General features: G+C 37.2%; 1 protein-coding gene across 5 annotated transcripts in view; it reads right to left on the reverse strand.

Moving 5' to 3' along the window:
• The window catches only part of Phf20 (PHD finger protein 20), a 100,903-nt gene that overhangs the window by 40,732 nt on the left and 45,080 nt on the right, over positions 1-15,091 (reverse strand). For 4 of the 5 annotated variants that reach the window (XM_048811035.1, XM_048811033.1, XM_015481132.2 and 1 more), the window contains 3 exons: positions 14,589-14,702; positions 13,309-13,497; positions 12,164-12,343 (listed from right to left, as the gene is read on the reverse strand). In XM_048811035.1, the coding sequence (XP_048666992.1) occupies positions 12,164-12,343; positions 13,309-13,497; positions 14,589-14,702 (483 nt within the window). The remainder of the gene's footprint in view (positions 1-12,163; positions 12,344-13,308; positions 13,498-14,588; positions 14,703-15,091) is intronic. The other variant, XM_048811034.1, reaches the window with a different exon arrangement.

Genomic DNA, 15,091 nt, shown 5'->3' on the forward strand with positions numbered 1-15,091 from the left:
TTGAAAAGGGTTGGGAATTTAGCTCACTGCCAGAGCACTTGCCTAGCACACACAAGGCCCCGAGTTTGGTCCTTGGCAAGCTTGGAGGGGTGGGGGGATCCAAATCCAAGTTGAAAAAGATGTTCAGCCTGGCACGGTGGCATACACCTGCAATCCCAGGGGCTTGGGAGGCGGAGACAGGAGAATCTCGAGTTCCAAGGCAGCCTCAGCAATGACGAGGTTCTAAGCAACTCAGAGAGACCCTGTCTCTAAATACAATACAAAATCGGACAGGGCATGTGGCTCAGTGGCCAAGTGCTCCTGAGTTCAATACTGGGTACCAAACAAACAAACAAAAAAATTATGAGTAATCCCAGCCAGTGGGGATATAGCTACAGCATAATCTGCATAATTCAAACATCTAACTGCCCCACTTTATTAATCGGTCAATGAGGTAGTAATGGTAATTAAGCAAAACAAAAGGAATAGGAAAATGATATAACTATCAAAAATATTTTCCACCAGGCACAGTGGTGCAGACTTCTAATCCCAGCAATTTGGGAGGCTGAGGAAGGAGGATTGCTAGTTTGCAGCCAGCCTCAGCAACTTAGTGAGACCATCTCAAAATAAAAAAATAAACAAGCCGGGGATGTGGCTCAATGATTAAATACCCCTAGGTTCAACCCCCAGTACGCATCAAAAAAAGGTTACAAATGAAAAGAATAGACTATATACAGTATTACTATGTTAAAGAAAACTCAAAACAAGAGCTTAAATTATAAGAATTTAAACAATGGAAACCTTGATTATGGGATGACAAATCTTTTTAAAAAAATAAGGTTTTTTTGTACTTTTCCATTTTTAAAAAACTTTTTAAAATTTTTTAGTTGCTTTATTCATTTATTTATACATGGTGCTGATTATCAAACCCAGGTTGTACTACTCTGCCTAACCTCTTCTGCATGTTTAACAGAGTAACACACGTGAGGCAAGTGCTCTGCTACTGAGCCACAACCCCAGCCCATTTTCCATATATTTCCATATATTATATTTCTAATATAATAATCATATAATTTTCATAGTACAAAGAACCACCATTTCCTTTATATTATTATATTTTGCTTCTCCCCAGAACAGTGCTCCTCTGAGCAGAAAAACATGGTGAGGAAAACATGGTCAGGAAACCAGGAGAGGGATTGGGGGCACAGTTCAGTGATGGAGAATATACTCAGCATGTGCAACTCCCTAGGTTCAATCCCCAGCATCAAACAAAGAGAAAAGAAACTAGATGATCCACTGGAATCAGCCTGTGGAACCAGTCTACCAAATCCCAAGTCTCATACACAGCAGGTATTCCCCAATGAGAAGAGAGTTCATTTGGAACTCTCACCAGCATAGAGTCTGTCACTGATGGCACCAGCTAAGTTGACATCATCCATTCCTTGGACAGTATGATCCTTGTAAAGATGGGAGCAGTTACTAAGAGACAGAGGACAAAAGATTCATAAATTAAGTCTTCAAGGGAGTCTGGTTCAAAGCAAGGGGTAACAGAATTTTTTTGAAGTAAAGGATAAACTCCTAAAACCAATTTATTCCCATTTCAGAAAGTAGTATGGAACTCTTTATTTCCAAATAGTTACTTATATTACCATTTAGATGCTCTGTGCTCTTCTGCATGTTCTTTTTGTTTGTTTCATTTTCAGTTTTTGGTGCTGAGGACTGAACCCAGGTGTGCTTACTGAGCCACATGCCCAGCCCTTTTTATCTATTTTTTATTTTGAGACAGGGCCTCAAACTTGTGATCCTCTTGCCATAGCCTCGTAAATTTACTGGGATTATAGTTGCACTGCTCTCCTAACCTCTTCTGCATGATTAACAGATTTTTGTTGGGATGAAATAAGAGAGCACAGAGCTCTCTCCTGGACATCTAAATTCCAGGCTCAAAATACCAAGCGTCACCCTTTGTTTTTGCAGCTCCTAAATTCCTACTATACACTGGTAAGTGGAGAGAAAAATGGTCCACAGATTTAGCTTTTAATAAAGATAACTCTTTTTTTTTTTTTTCCTGGAGAAATGAGTAACAGACTCTAAGATGAATCTAATAATCCTCACCTCTTGGTATTCATATTCCCATGTAATTCCCTTACCCAACTAAATTATGGGCAGCACCCCATAACTTCTAATAGAATATGACAAAAGTGACAGTATGTCACTTACATAATTATGTTACAAAAGACTATAATGTCTGCCTTACTAGTAGACATTCTCCTTTGCTGGCTTAAGAAAACAAGATAGGTTGTCAGCTACTCTACAGAGAGGAACCCAAGGTAAGATCTGAAAGTGTCCCCAGCAAAAAAACTGAGGCCCTTGGTCTGCCAGCCTGCAAGGAAGTGAATGCTGCCAACAACCATACAAGTCCAGATCCTTCCCCCGGAGTAGGTTTTCAGGTAAGGATGCAGCAAAAGTCAACCCCTTGATAAAGTGCACAGGACCATGCTGCTATAGAAATTGTTTTAGTCCACTATGTATATAGTAATAAATGTTACACAGTAATAGATAATAATGAGATCAGCAGCCCACTCATTTTCTATATATCTGGGTGATTTTTCATACTCTTTCTTTTATAACAGCATACATTATTTTATACTTAAAACAAAAATAAAAGCTTTAAAATATGCTTTCTGTAAAAGTCCTGCCTAATCCTTTTATTGAATGCCCACTGCCATTAATTATCTCAGAACTTCACAATTAGATGGCTTATGATGGTATCAGTTTGGCCATATTCCTTGTCCACGTCAACCTAAGTATCATTCTGCTCTCAATCTCATCTATTATCATTTCAAAGTAATGTCTCAGTTCCTACTCAGCCAACTACTGGCCACAGTGACTGTTTCATACTCTCATAGCTCATACCTCACTTGTCCTATGTCCTCTCCCTGCCATTTCTCCCTGGTTCAGCCAGTCTTCACTTCCATCCAGACCCAGCTCACTCCACAAACAGGAAAGCATCCAGATGGCCCTGTCTCTCAAAGACCACATGCCATTCACTCCTGGCACAAATGACTATCTGCTGGGCTTCATCATTAGCACTTAGCATCTGCTCCTGGATCCTGCTATCTGTTGCTTCTCCAGCCAGAGGAAAAGAGCCACTTCTCATTATCTTGTGCTGCGTCAGCACCAGGCCACATATAGTTTTTTTTCTTGTCAGCAATGACACCACATGGCCTAGCAGTTTAATACCTTTTGACAAATACCTCAAATATTATAATGACAAACATATTTTTCAAGTCTGCAAAGAAATAATTTTCTTAGCTCCAAAGCAACAAAAAACAAAAAAAATCAAAGGAAAACACAAACAGATTTAAATATTCATAAGCCTGGTCAAATGCTCAGAATAGAAAATTAATCAAAATTTCCACAAGTAGAGGAGCAGTTAAACAAATTACAGCAACTCTGCATTATGTGAAAAAAAAAAAATTGGGGGGGGGGTCACTGAGGTTGAATCCAGGGGCATTTTACCACTGAATTAAATCCTTACTTCTTTTTGTTTTCTATTTTGAGACAGGTCTTGCTAAGTTTCTGAGGATCATGTTAAATTGCTGAGGCCTCAAACTTATCATCCTACTGCCCCAGTCTCCGAGTTGCTGAAATAATAGGCATGCTCAACCACACCTAACCTGTATTATGTAATTCTAACGAACCCTTTAAAAATAGATAGATAAATAGATAGAAAGAAAGAAAGAAAGATAGATAGAAGTGGCCTGTATCAACTGATACAATAACCAAGGTATATTAATAAGTGAAAACAGAAGTTACCAGTATGTACAAAATGACCCATTTATAAGTGAATAAACAAAAATAAGATCCTTGTACAGTGAATCTCAACTCAAGTACATCCACAAGATTGGGATCCTAATTAGAATAAGATATATTCCATGCTTGAATAATTATCTCAAAACAGATTTTACTGTCATATATAACTGAAAAGAACCAATAAAATTTTTAAAAAGAACATAATCTTCCAATTCACCAAAAAATAAAATAAATTAAAAATGCACTGAAGCACAATGGAGTCATGTACACCTATAATCCCAGTTTTTGGGGAGACTGAGGAAGGAGGATCACAAGTTTGAGGCTAGCTTCAGCAATTTAGTGAGAGTCTATCTCAAAATTTAAAATAGGCCGGGATGTAGCTCAGTAGTACACTGCCCCTAGATTCAATCCCCAGTACTAAAAAGTAGAAAAAAAGAGAAGGCACTGGAAAGAAAGCAGAATAGAAATTAAACTACCGACAGTAGTTACTTTTGGAGACGGGTTCAGGAAAATAGGGTAGTTGGTAAAGAATTTCTACATTTTCTCTGCATATTCCAGGAGCAATGAATAAACGTTGCACCCAGATAACCTGGGTTCTTAAATACTATTCTCCACTGAAAGTAATCAGACTTCTGAGAGAATAGGGTAAATGCAGAGTCAGGTAAGTATAAGATAAGCTTGGAACATATTAATATGCCAGAAAATAAGGAAGTGCTCAAAGAATGACAAAAGAAATAGAAACCCATTTGAAGGGCTCCCACTGGCCAAATCCGGAACCAAATAGATATCTTAAAAAATAATGATAGGAACAGATTATAACCCATAGAACAAAAGAATCAATGAGCCCATGCAGACATAAATAAGAAGAGAAAAAATGGGAAAAGAAAGGAAAGTTCCTTAGTATGACAGAATTTAATAAATATAGAAGAAATGACGAGAGGCAGAAATCACCATTTAACAACCACCTGAGTGGGCTGGAGATGTGGCTCAAGCGGAAGCGCGCTCGCCTGGCATGCGTGCGGCCCAGGTTCGATCCTCAGTACCATATACAAACAAAGATGTTGTGTCCGCCAATAACAAAAAAATAAATAAATAATAAAATTCTCTCTCTTATCTCCTCTCTCTCTTAAAAAAAAAAAAACAACCACCTGAGTAACAACTGCTTCGAGCAAGAAATATCAGTGGATATAAAAATAGTGGCTGAAAGTTTGGTAAAGAAACAAGATATTTACTTACACTTAAGGTATCTTCTCACAAGAAATTCACTATAAAGGGGAAAATAAGAGTTTTACAGTGGAAAACTTAAATCAGATGATACTATAATCAAAGTTTACGTGTATATGTGTATCCATATATATATCCATACCCTTTTCAAGTGAATTCTGTCAGGATGCCATATCTATTTGTCTCTTTTACTGGTGTCTCTGTGTTTGTATACACATATGGATATATATTCATATATGTACATATATATATAAAATGTACATGTATAAAATATGTGTGCATATATGTATAGAATGTGTTCATGTGTATATAGGTGCGTAGATGTCTATATCTCCAAATTCTATGTAAATATCCATATGTACACTAAATGTATACCACATATACTATACACACACACACAGTGTGTGTGTGCATGTGTATGTGCATGCACACATGTACAGACTTATACTTAAGAAAATATTTTGAGGGGCTGGGGTTGTGGCTCAGTGGTAGAGTGCTCGCCTAGCATGTGTGAGGTCCTGGGTTCAATCCTTAGCACCACATAAGTAAATAAATTAATTAAATAAAGGTTTAAAAAAAGAAAATACTTTGAGCTGGGTGTGATGGCACATGCCTGTAATCCCAGTGGCTCAGGAGGCTGAGGCAGGAAAATTGCAAGTTCTAAGTTAGCCTTAGCAAAAGTAAGACGCTAAACAACTCAGTGAGACCCTGTCTATAAAAAAAATTAAAAATAGGGCTGGGAATGTGGCTCAGTAGTCGAGTGCCCTTGAGTTCAATCCCCAGTACCCCACTGCAAAAATAAAGAAGAAGAAGAAAGAAAAACAAAAATACTTTTGAGATCACAAAATAGCTGGATGGAAGGAAAGCAATCCTACAACCCACAGTTCTGGTGAACATTTCAATGCTCTCCCCAAGAATGCATTTGGTCCCCACCTAAAAATAAAATAAAATTCACTAAGCATTCATTCCACAAGATGGCAGAGCTGCCCCATGTGTCAGAGCTGGGTTTGGAGCAGCCAGCAGCCTCCCTGCAGCTCTGGAGTAGATGTGTTGCCTCCACCAGCTCCTCCTCCAACTGCGCAAAAGCCTCCTCCTTCAACCAATTTCTCAGCAAGTGACTCCATCTCAGTTTGAAAACACCAATGTTTTAGCAGCAGCTTGGGGCAGTGACAAAGGTCCCTGGGATGTTCTAGTAAAGATCCCGACCCATTTCCTGCTCACTTACATAATACATTCCTGGTAAATGATTCTCAGCAACAGCCTCTCTACAGCAATCTTTCTGGATCCTCCTCTATTTACCACCAAGCTCTTCTTCCACAAGAAACATCATTCATCTCCTAAATCAATACATTTCCCCTTCAAATTAAAGAATTCTGAAGATGCCAGCCTGTCCTGAAGTACACTACATAATGTGCAGCACGCACTACCTTTCAAACCTAGCTGCCCTCTCTGCCTCCCGGTCTGAATGTACACACTGCTCCATCAAGCACTCATGGGATTACATGTGTAAAGTCTCTAAAGGCAGCAACTCCACTTGATGTACATACCACCCATCAGATGGAATGAGACACACGGACAGAAGATAGGAATTAGAGGCTTAGCATTACCAATCAGTGGAAAGTGTGCAACTCTGGCTAGGTCATTCCTTTTTGCCACATATCAGGCTCTTTGTCTATAAAACAAGGAGAAGCCTGGTGCAGTGACGCATGCCTATAATCCCAGCGGCCGGGGAGGCTAAGGCAGTCGGATTGCGAGTTCAAAGCCAGGCTCAGCAAAAGAGAGGCACTAAGCAACTTAGTGAAACCCTGTCTCAAAATACGGCTGGGGATGGGGCTCAGTGGTTGAGTGCCCCTGAGTTCAAGCCCCAGTACCAAAAAAAAGAAAAAAAAAGACTGAACTAAAACAGGGAGAATTAATTAACAGTGAAAACTTAGAAATAACTTGAATGACTTTAAGCAGAGACTAGTTACATAAACTACAGAACAACCATATAATGAAATAAATCATGTCACTGTGAAAAAAGATAGGAACTGACATGGGAAAATACTGTATATGAAAATGGCAAGCCACTGAATAATAATAATATGATCCCATTATTCTTTTCTTTTAAAAAGCCATGTGTTATGTATGGTTTAAATGCACAGACTATATCTAAAAGGATGGAACCAAACACCAACTAGTAACATGTTTTCTTCAAGAAAACAGGGCAATAACTGGGTATATGACACATGCTAGTAATCCCAACAACTGCTGAGGCAGGATGATCATGAGTTCAAGGACATCTGGGCAATTCATCAAGGGCCTGTCTCAAAATAACAACTGGGAGGCTGAGGCTGTAGCTCAGTGGTAGAGCACTTGCCTATCACAGGTGAGGCACTAGATTTGATCCTCAGCACCACATAAAAAAATAAAGTTATAAAAAATATATATTAAAAAAATAAAAAATAAAAACTGGGGATGTAGCTTAGAGGTAGAGTACCCCTGGGTTCAATTTTCAGTACCATAATATGTGAAGAGATAAATAAATAAGTGAGGCTATATAAGGGAGATCTTTTCACTCTCTTTTGCTTCGTTTTAATTTTTCCTTGCATATATTGAAATTTATAGAAGGAAAAAGAAAAATTAGTTGTTTTAATAGGGGTCTAACTGCCTTAAGTCAGAGACTACAACTTGTGAAAATTTATTAAAAACAAGTATGCAGGGGCTGGGTGGTAGCGCGCTTGCCTTGCACGTGTGGGGCACTGGGTTCGATCCTCAGCACCACATAAATAAATAAAATAATAAAATAAAGGTATTGTGTCCATCTACAACTAAAAAAAAAATTAAAAAAAAAAAGTATGCAGAGCTGGGGTTGTGACTCAGTGGTAGAGCGCTTGCCTCACATGTGTGAAGCCCTGGGTTCAAGTCTCAGCACCACATATAAACAAATAAATAAATAAAGGTCCATCAATAACTAATAAAAAGATTTTTTAAAAAATAGAAATTGGTCTTCCTGAATGAATATTTGCCTAAGAAAAATTAAATTGCATTTAATAATCAACATTAAGCAGAATCTTCCATTGTTTTCTCCTGGTGATTCAAAACAGATGAATATATCTGGATGCAGTGGCACATCCCAGTTACTGAGGAGGCTAAGAAACAAGGATAACAAGTTCAAGGCCATTCTCAGCAACTTAGTGAGACCCTATCTCCAAAATAAAGGGGGGGGGGGGCAGGAAGGCACTGGGGATGTGGCTCAGTGAACCCCTGGATTCAATCTCCAGTGCAAGGAAAAAGATGAGCATACTAAGCCAACATGCACCATGGGATGATCTTATGTTCAAGCATTATTATATTTTTCAGTGAAGAACATCAATGAATAACTGTGATTTAGCCTTAGAAAACATACTAAAATCCTTTTTTGCAATAATTTTCAAAATATTCTCTATTTAATATTTGATATATATTTTTTTAAATAATTTTATTTACATTTTTGTTTTTGGTGGACACAACATCTTTGTTTGTATGTGGTACTGAGGATCGTACCCGGGCCGCACGCATGCCAGGTGAGCGCAGTACCGCTTGAGCCACATCCCCAGCCCCTGATATATTTTTTAAAACTGCCAATCCAACAGAATTCTTGGGAAAAAATTACTACACCAATAATTAGGATGTACTTTAAACACCATTTGGAAAAAGAGTTGCAATATTATGACAGATCTAGAAACAATGAAGCTGGTTAAAATCAACCAATAATGTTGTTCATCATTTATCAACTATCAGTATCCAGGAAAATCCTTTCTTAAAAGTGTCTTGGGCTGCAGTTGTTGTTCAGTGGTAGAGAGCTTGCCTAGCATGTGTGAGGCACTGGGTTCGATTCTCAGCACTGCATATAAAAAAGAAAGAAAATAAAGATCCATCAACAACTAAAAACTATTAAAAAAAAAAAAAAAAAAAATAATAATAAATCTTATTTGCTCTCCTATGTAAATGCACAGGGGGAAAAAAAACTTGAACAAAGTACAAGAATAAAACAGAGGACATCTTTCACTTTTAATCTGAGTACCTCTATACTGTTTGTTGCCAATAGCATATATTATTTGTACATTTTTGTGTGTGTGTTTGTTGTACTGAGGACAGAACGAAGGAGCACTTTACCACTGAGCTACCTCTCCAGATTTTTTCATTTTTAATTTTGAGTCAGGGTCTCACTAAATTGCCAAGGCAGGCCTCAAATCATTCTGCCTCACCCTCCCAAGTTGCTGTGATTACAAGTATATGCCATAGAACTGTTTTTAGAAAAAGGAAATAAGGGTCCAGGATAGCTCAATGGTAGAGTACTTGCCTTGCATACAGGAGGCCTTGGGTTCAATCCCTCAGGCAAGAAGATTAATTAATTAATTTTCTAAAAATATTTTTTTAGTTGTCAATGGACCTTTACTTTATATATATATTCATTTGCAGTACTGAGGATGGAACCCAGTGCCTCACATATACTAGGCAAGTGCACTACTGCTGAGCCACAGCAACAGCCAGAGTCCCTAATTAATTTTTTTAAAATAAAAGTACACATATACACAAAAAAGGGAGATTATATGCTTTTCCCTTTTTAGGATAAAGACTGTTATTTATTTGAGGTTCAACCATCCTGGGTTCTGACCATTTGCCACAAACATAATATTATTAAAATTAAAAGTATGCATTATCAATTACATTCAAATGCCCATCAGTATAAAAAACAATCACTATGTGAGAGAAAAAAATTCCTGCATGATATAAAGGTATAACAGTTCCTAAGGCTGTGTATTAACACAAGGTGGAGGTTTCTCTTTTATTAATGGTAGAATAGCTCATACTGGAACAACCCTTCTATACATAATCATTATAAACTCTGGAAAAGGCACTGGGGAACACCAAAAGAATGGCAAAAACAAAAGAGGAGTCAGACATTTGGGATAATGGAAGGGCACTAGATCAGCTGCCCATTTTTTATCTTTTTGCCCAAATTCAAACTCCAGTCAATAGTATCAGGTAGCTACAATTCACATAGAAACTTTCAGGTTAAAAAAGCAATACAAAGTTCAGTGCAGCTACAACTTCTTCGAGGGGTGGGAAGAATCCATTAGAAAAAAGAAAATCACAAGCAGGTGGCCCCAACTTCTGCAATATAAACTTTGCCTATGTCTCTCATTTCTAAAAATATAAAGAGTTACAAACTGGATGGGGTTGTGGCTCAGAGGTAGAGAGCTCGCCTAGCATGCATGAGGCACTGGGTTTGATCCTAAGCACCACATAAAGTATAATAAAGACATTATGTCCACCTATAACTAAATAAATAAAATGTTAAAAAAAAAAAGTTACGTATTTCTTTTAAAAAAATAAATAAATAAAAATAAAGAGTTACAAACAGTTGAACAAAGACCTGAACAGAGACTTCACCTGCTGCCCATTACAGAGAAAAAGAATTTGGACTTTGAGTTCAACCAAGTTAACTGCCATTTAAAAAATAAAGAACTCAGTACTCCTTAGAGGAACAAACATAATACCAACTCCACAACATGACCAGAATACAATCCAAAATATCAGGCATATAAACAAAGGCAAAATATGGCCCATAGTCAAAAGAAAAGTCATTTGATAGGTATTAACCCCAAGAAAATCTAGGTGTCAGATTTGACAAAGACTTCAAAACAGCTATTAAAACTTTGCTCATAATGAATAAACACAATGGAAATCTCAGCAGAGAAGTTGGATCTAAGAAAATATAAGTTCTAGCAGTTAAAAAAAATATTCAGTGGATGGGCTTAACAACAGATTAGAAAGAAGAAAAGGAATTGCAAAATAAAGGGAAATAATTATTCAACCTCTAACACAAGATAGACTTGAAAAACCAAAAAGTAGGTAGAGATTCAATAACCTATGAAATAATATCAAAATCTGACAAAGCTGGGCATGGTGGCACATGCTTGTAATCCCAACAATTTGGGAGGTCAAGGAAAAAGGACCAGAAGTTCAAAGCGAGTCTTAGAAAATTAGTGAGACCCCTCAGCAACTTGGCAAGATTCTGTCTCAAAATTAAAAATAAAAAGAATTGAGGATGTAGCTCAATGGTAGTGTTCCTGGGTTTAATTCTGGCCCTACCACCGCAAAAAAAAAAAAAAAATATATATATATATATATATATATATATATATATACACACACACACACACACACATACATATACACATACATAGATATACGTCATACATACATACACATAGACATAACTGTTTTAGAGCAAAACTTATAATACTGCATTGAGAATTCTATAGCATATGTAAATACAATTCATGGAACTAGAACAAAATGGGAAGTTAACAGAACCACACAAAAATCTATATAGAGCAGTTCAATATTCACTCTAAACTGTGAAAAGTTAGGGATATATATCAGAATCCCTAGAGTACAAGGAAGGACGGAGGGAAGAAAAGAGGAGAAGGAAGTAGGGAGGGGCAACATATCAAAAGTCTATAGGATGCAGCTTAAATAGTACGTCCTGAGAAATTGATAATTTTAAACTCTTGGGCTGGGGTTGTAGCTCAGTGGTAGAGTACTTGCCTTGCATATGTGAGGAACTGGGTTCGATCCTCGGCACCACATGAAAACAAATAAATAAAGATATTGTGTTCATCTACAACTAATATATATTTAAAAAAAAAAAAAAACTCTTTACTAGAAAGGATGAACAAAACCTAAAATCACTGAGCTAAGGTTTGCAAAGGATTGAAAGAAAACAAAAATCGAAATAGAAATTAAATTTTTTAAAAGAAAAACAATAGAGAAAATTAAAATAAAAGGTTAGTTCTTGGGAAACTCCCTCTCTTGTCCTGTGGGAATTCTGTCTCTTTTCTTCTTGCTTGAATAAATCCTACTTTTATACTCAAAAAAGTTCTTTGAAACTATTAACAAAATTGACAAATCTCTAGCCATGCTAATCAAGAAGAGAGGGAATACAGATTACCAAAATCAGTAATGAAAGGGTTAGAGCATTAAAATAAAAATATTATTAATAAATAATGATAAAAACATCATTAGAAAAGTTTGTTGTTGTTGTTGTTGTTTTAGTTCACAAAGCACAAGCAAAACTATATGTAAAAAGAAGATTGAGTTAACTCTAAATATGAACCTTCCACAGTTGAAATCTCTTGTAACTCAGCAAGGGGCGATGTTGGTTCTGTTTTCATAGTGTTTTCTCCCATTGAGTTGCAATTCAATTCCAGGCCTACAGCCCCCAATCCATCCCCAAAGGAGTGGCAAGTTAGTGCAGATGAGACCGAGCCAGCTTCCAAAGGAGATTTCAACTGACCTAGAAGAAAACGAAGAAAGCACTTGAGATATATTTTACACACACACACACACACACACACACACACACACACACACACATATTCATCAATCAATCAATCTAAAAACCAAAAGTCCTATAACAGACTAAGAAAGCCTGGGACTTGGAGAAACCCCATTAATCTCATAACATATAAGAGTGGCATGGAGGCTAGGGTTGTGGCTCAGTGGTAGAGTGCTTGCCTAGAATGCATGAGGCACTGGGTTCAATCCCCAGAACCACATAAAAATAAACAAATAAAATAAAGGTATTGTCTCCATAGACATCTAAAAAATAAAATAAAATAAAATTTTTTAAAAAGTGGTGCATGCCTATAATCCAAGCAGCTCTGGAGGATGCAGGAGGACAGGCTGCAGGACTTTTTGAGTTCAAAGCCAGCCTCAGAATTTTGTGAAGCCCTAAGCAACTTAGTGAGACCCTATCTCCAAAAAAAAAAAAAAAAAGTACATTCACAGGTCCCCACACATACAGCCAAGGCTGTAACCATTTCAAGAATGAGGCTAGGGGCTTGGGGACATAGCTCAGTTGGTAGAATACTTGCCTCACATGCACAAGGCCCTGGGTTCAATCCCCAGCAACACACATATACACATACAAAAAAAGAGGCTACAGTGAAAGGAGAAATACTGGAAATGTCAACAAAAGGCAGAGGCGTGGAGTGAGATGGCACCAGAAAAGACAGAGGCAGGGCTTTTCTAGTACTGTATTCCAACCCAGCAGGAAATAATATAAAAACACAACTAACCACAAATGCATCCAGAAAGCTTTTCTACTGAATGAATAATCAATGAAGAACCATATGAGAATACTGCAGCTCATTTAATAATTTGATTTTAAGACAACCTAACACTTATGGAAGCTAGAGATGGTTCTTACTAGAAAAGCACCAAGTTAGCAAAACAATTTCAAAACAGTCTCTGACTCACCTTCTTCAGGTTCCTTGGTACTAGATGACTTGTTTTGTGAAGGATCCGTATCGACTTTATCAGCCAAATCTGGTACAACCAAGTTAGGATCTAGGATCTCATGGGTCCCGTTAGTGGACAGCCTGGAAGACCGTCTCCTGGACAAGTCTTTGTCAGCGTTTTCGGAACAGTTTTTTGACTTTTCCTGGGCTATAAACCATTAAGAGAGTTGTAATCCAAAGAGCAACAGGAATAAATAATTGTTACTACAGATTTCTGGGTTAGGTGCCTCCGTAAAGAATTATAAGAGAAACTTCTGGAATGTTAAATTATTAACCTTTCCCTATAGTTTAAAGCAAAAGCAAAGTCTCTGCCAGTATAGATTTTATTTTGTTAAGAATTAAGAGAGTGTAGGGGCTGGGGTTGTTGCTCAGTGGTAGAGCATGTGTAAGGCCCCGGGTTCGATCCTCAGCACCACATATAAACAAACAAACAAACAAATAAATAAAAAGCCCTTTGATAACTAAAAAACAAAAATTGAAAAAAAAAAAAAAGAATTGAGCGTCTGAAAATATGTGCCAAATCATGTCCCAGTCTTGTCAATTAAGTTCTATTTTGGAGCTTCCCAAATGAAAGTCTATAATGTTAACATCCAAAGTCAATTAAGTTTTGTTTATTTGTTTGAGTGGCAGGTTACTGAGAATTTAAACCCAGGGCTTCACATGCTAGGCAATAGAGTTTTATTTAGAGGCATCACAAATTCTTTAACAAGGTATTTTTCTTACCAATAAATAGTATTTTAAAAAGTTTCACTTAGGGAATAAAGTCCATACCTTCCTATGCCTTTAAATTTCTAAAGGAATCCAAATCAAATGTAGTTTATTGAAATGGATATGACACCACTGAACCCAACACTAATACAATTTTGTGTTTCTTCTAAGCAAAAACTCCAGTTTCAACTACAGCCCATTCACATTAATTCATGCAATCAAGGACAATCTTTTTAGGGGGGAAGTGTAAGGGGAATGAATCCAAGGATGCTTTACCACTAAGCTATATCCCCAGCTCTTTTTATATTTTATTTTGAGACAGAGTTTATGTTGCTTAGAGACTTGCTAAGTTGCCCAGACTGGCCATGAACTTGCAATTCTCCTGCTTCAGACTTCTGAGTCAGAGGGATTACAGGTGTATGTTACCATGCAGCACAGGAACAATCATTAGAGCCTATAAGGCATAGAAGACAGGAGGCTGACCCAAATAATGCCCAATTCTAGCCACACATACACAAACTGGAGACTCACATGAATTTTTATCAAGTCGAGGACGTTTTAATGGGATATCACTTCCTTTTGATATTTTCCGTCTTCTCAATTCCAATGTTATTGGTTGCAAAGTCTGAGAATTTGAATCCACAGCTATGATGTATACAGAACCATACAAAAAAGATATGTAATTTCTCAGTGTCCAATCTTGCATTTTATATAAAAATTACTTAACATATGAAGACATCCTTGCATTGTAAATAAACCCTCAAAAGGGGCATTATTTCTAAGGCACAAGAAAAAACAGTGAAATAAATGAGAAATTACTACCTCTGGGACATGCTGACACTCTGCAGATTGATATCCTAAATCTCTTTTTGTACTCTCTCTTATGACCCAGCTTTCTTAAAACCCTCTTCTTAGAACACCACAGTGCAACATGACTGCTTTTTACCTGAAGTTGCATGAGCAACAGAAAAGTCATTTTTGTCACTATTAAATCATCTCTTAAAAATTGTATCTACTGAGAAAAAGGGGGGGCT

The sequence above is a fragment of the Marmota marmota genome, unplaced genomic scaffold, assembly GCF_001458135.2.
Source record: "Marmota marmota marmota unplaced genomic scaffold, marMar, whole genome shotgun sequence".
NCBI lineage: Eukaryota > Metazoa > Chordata > Mammalia > Rodentia > Sciuridae > Marmota > Marmota marmota.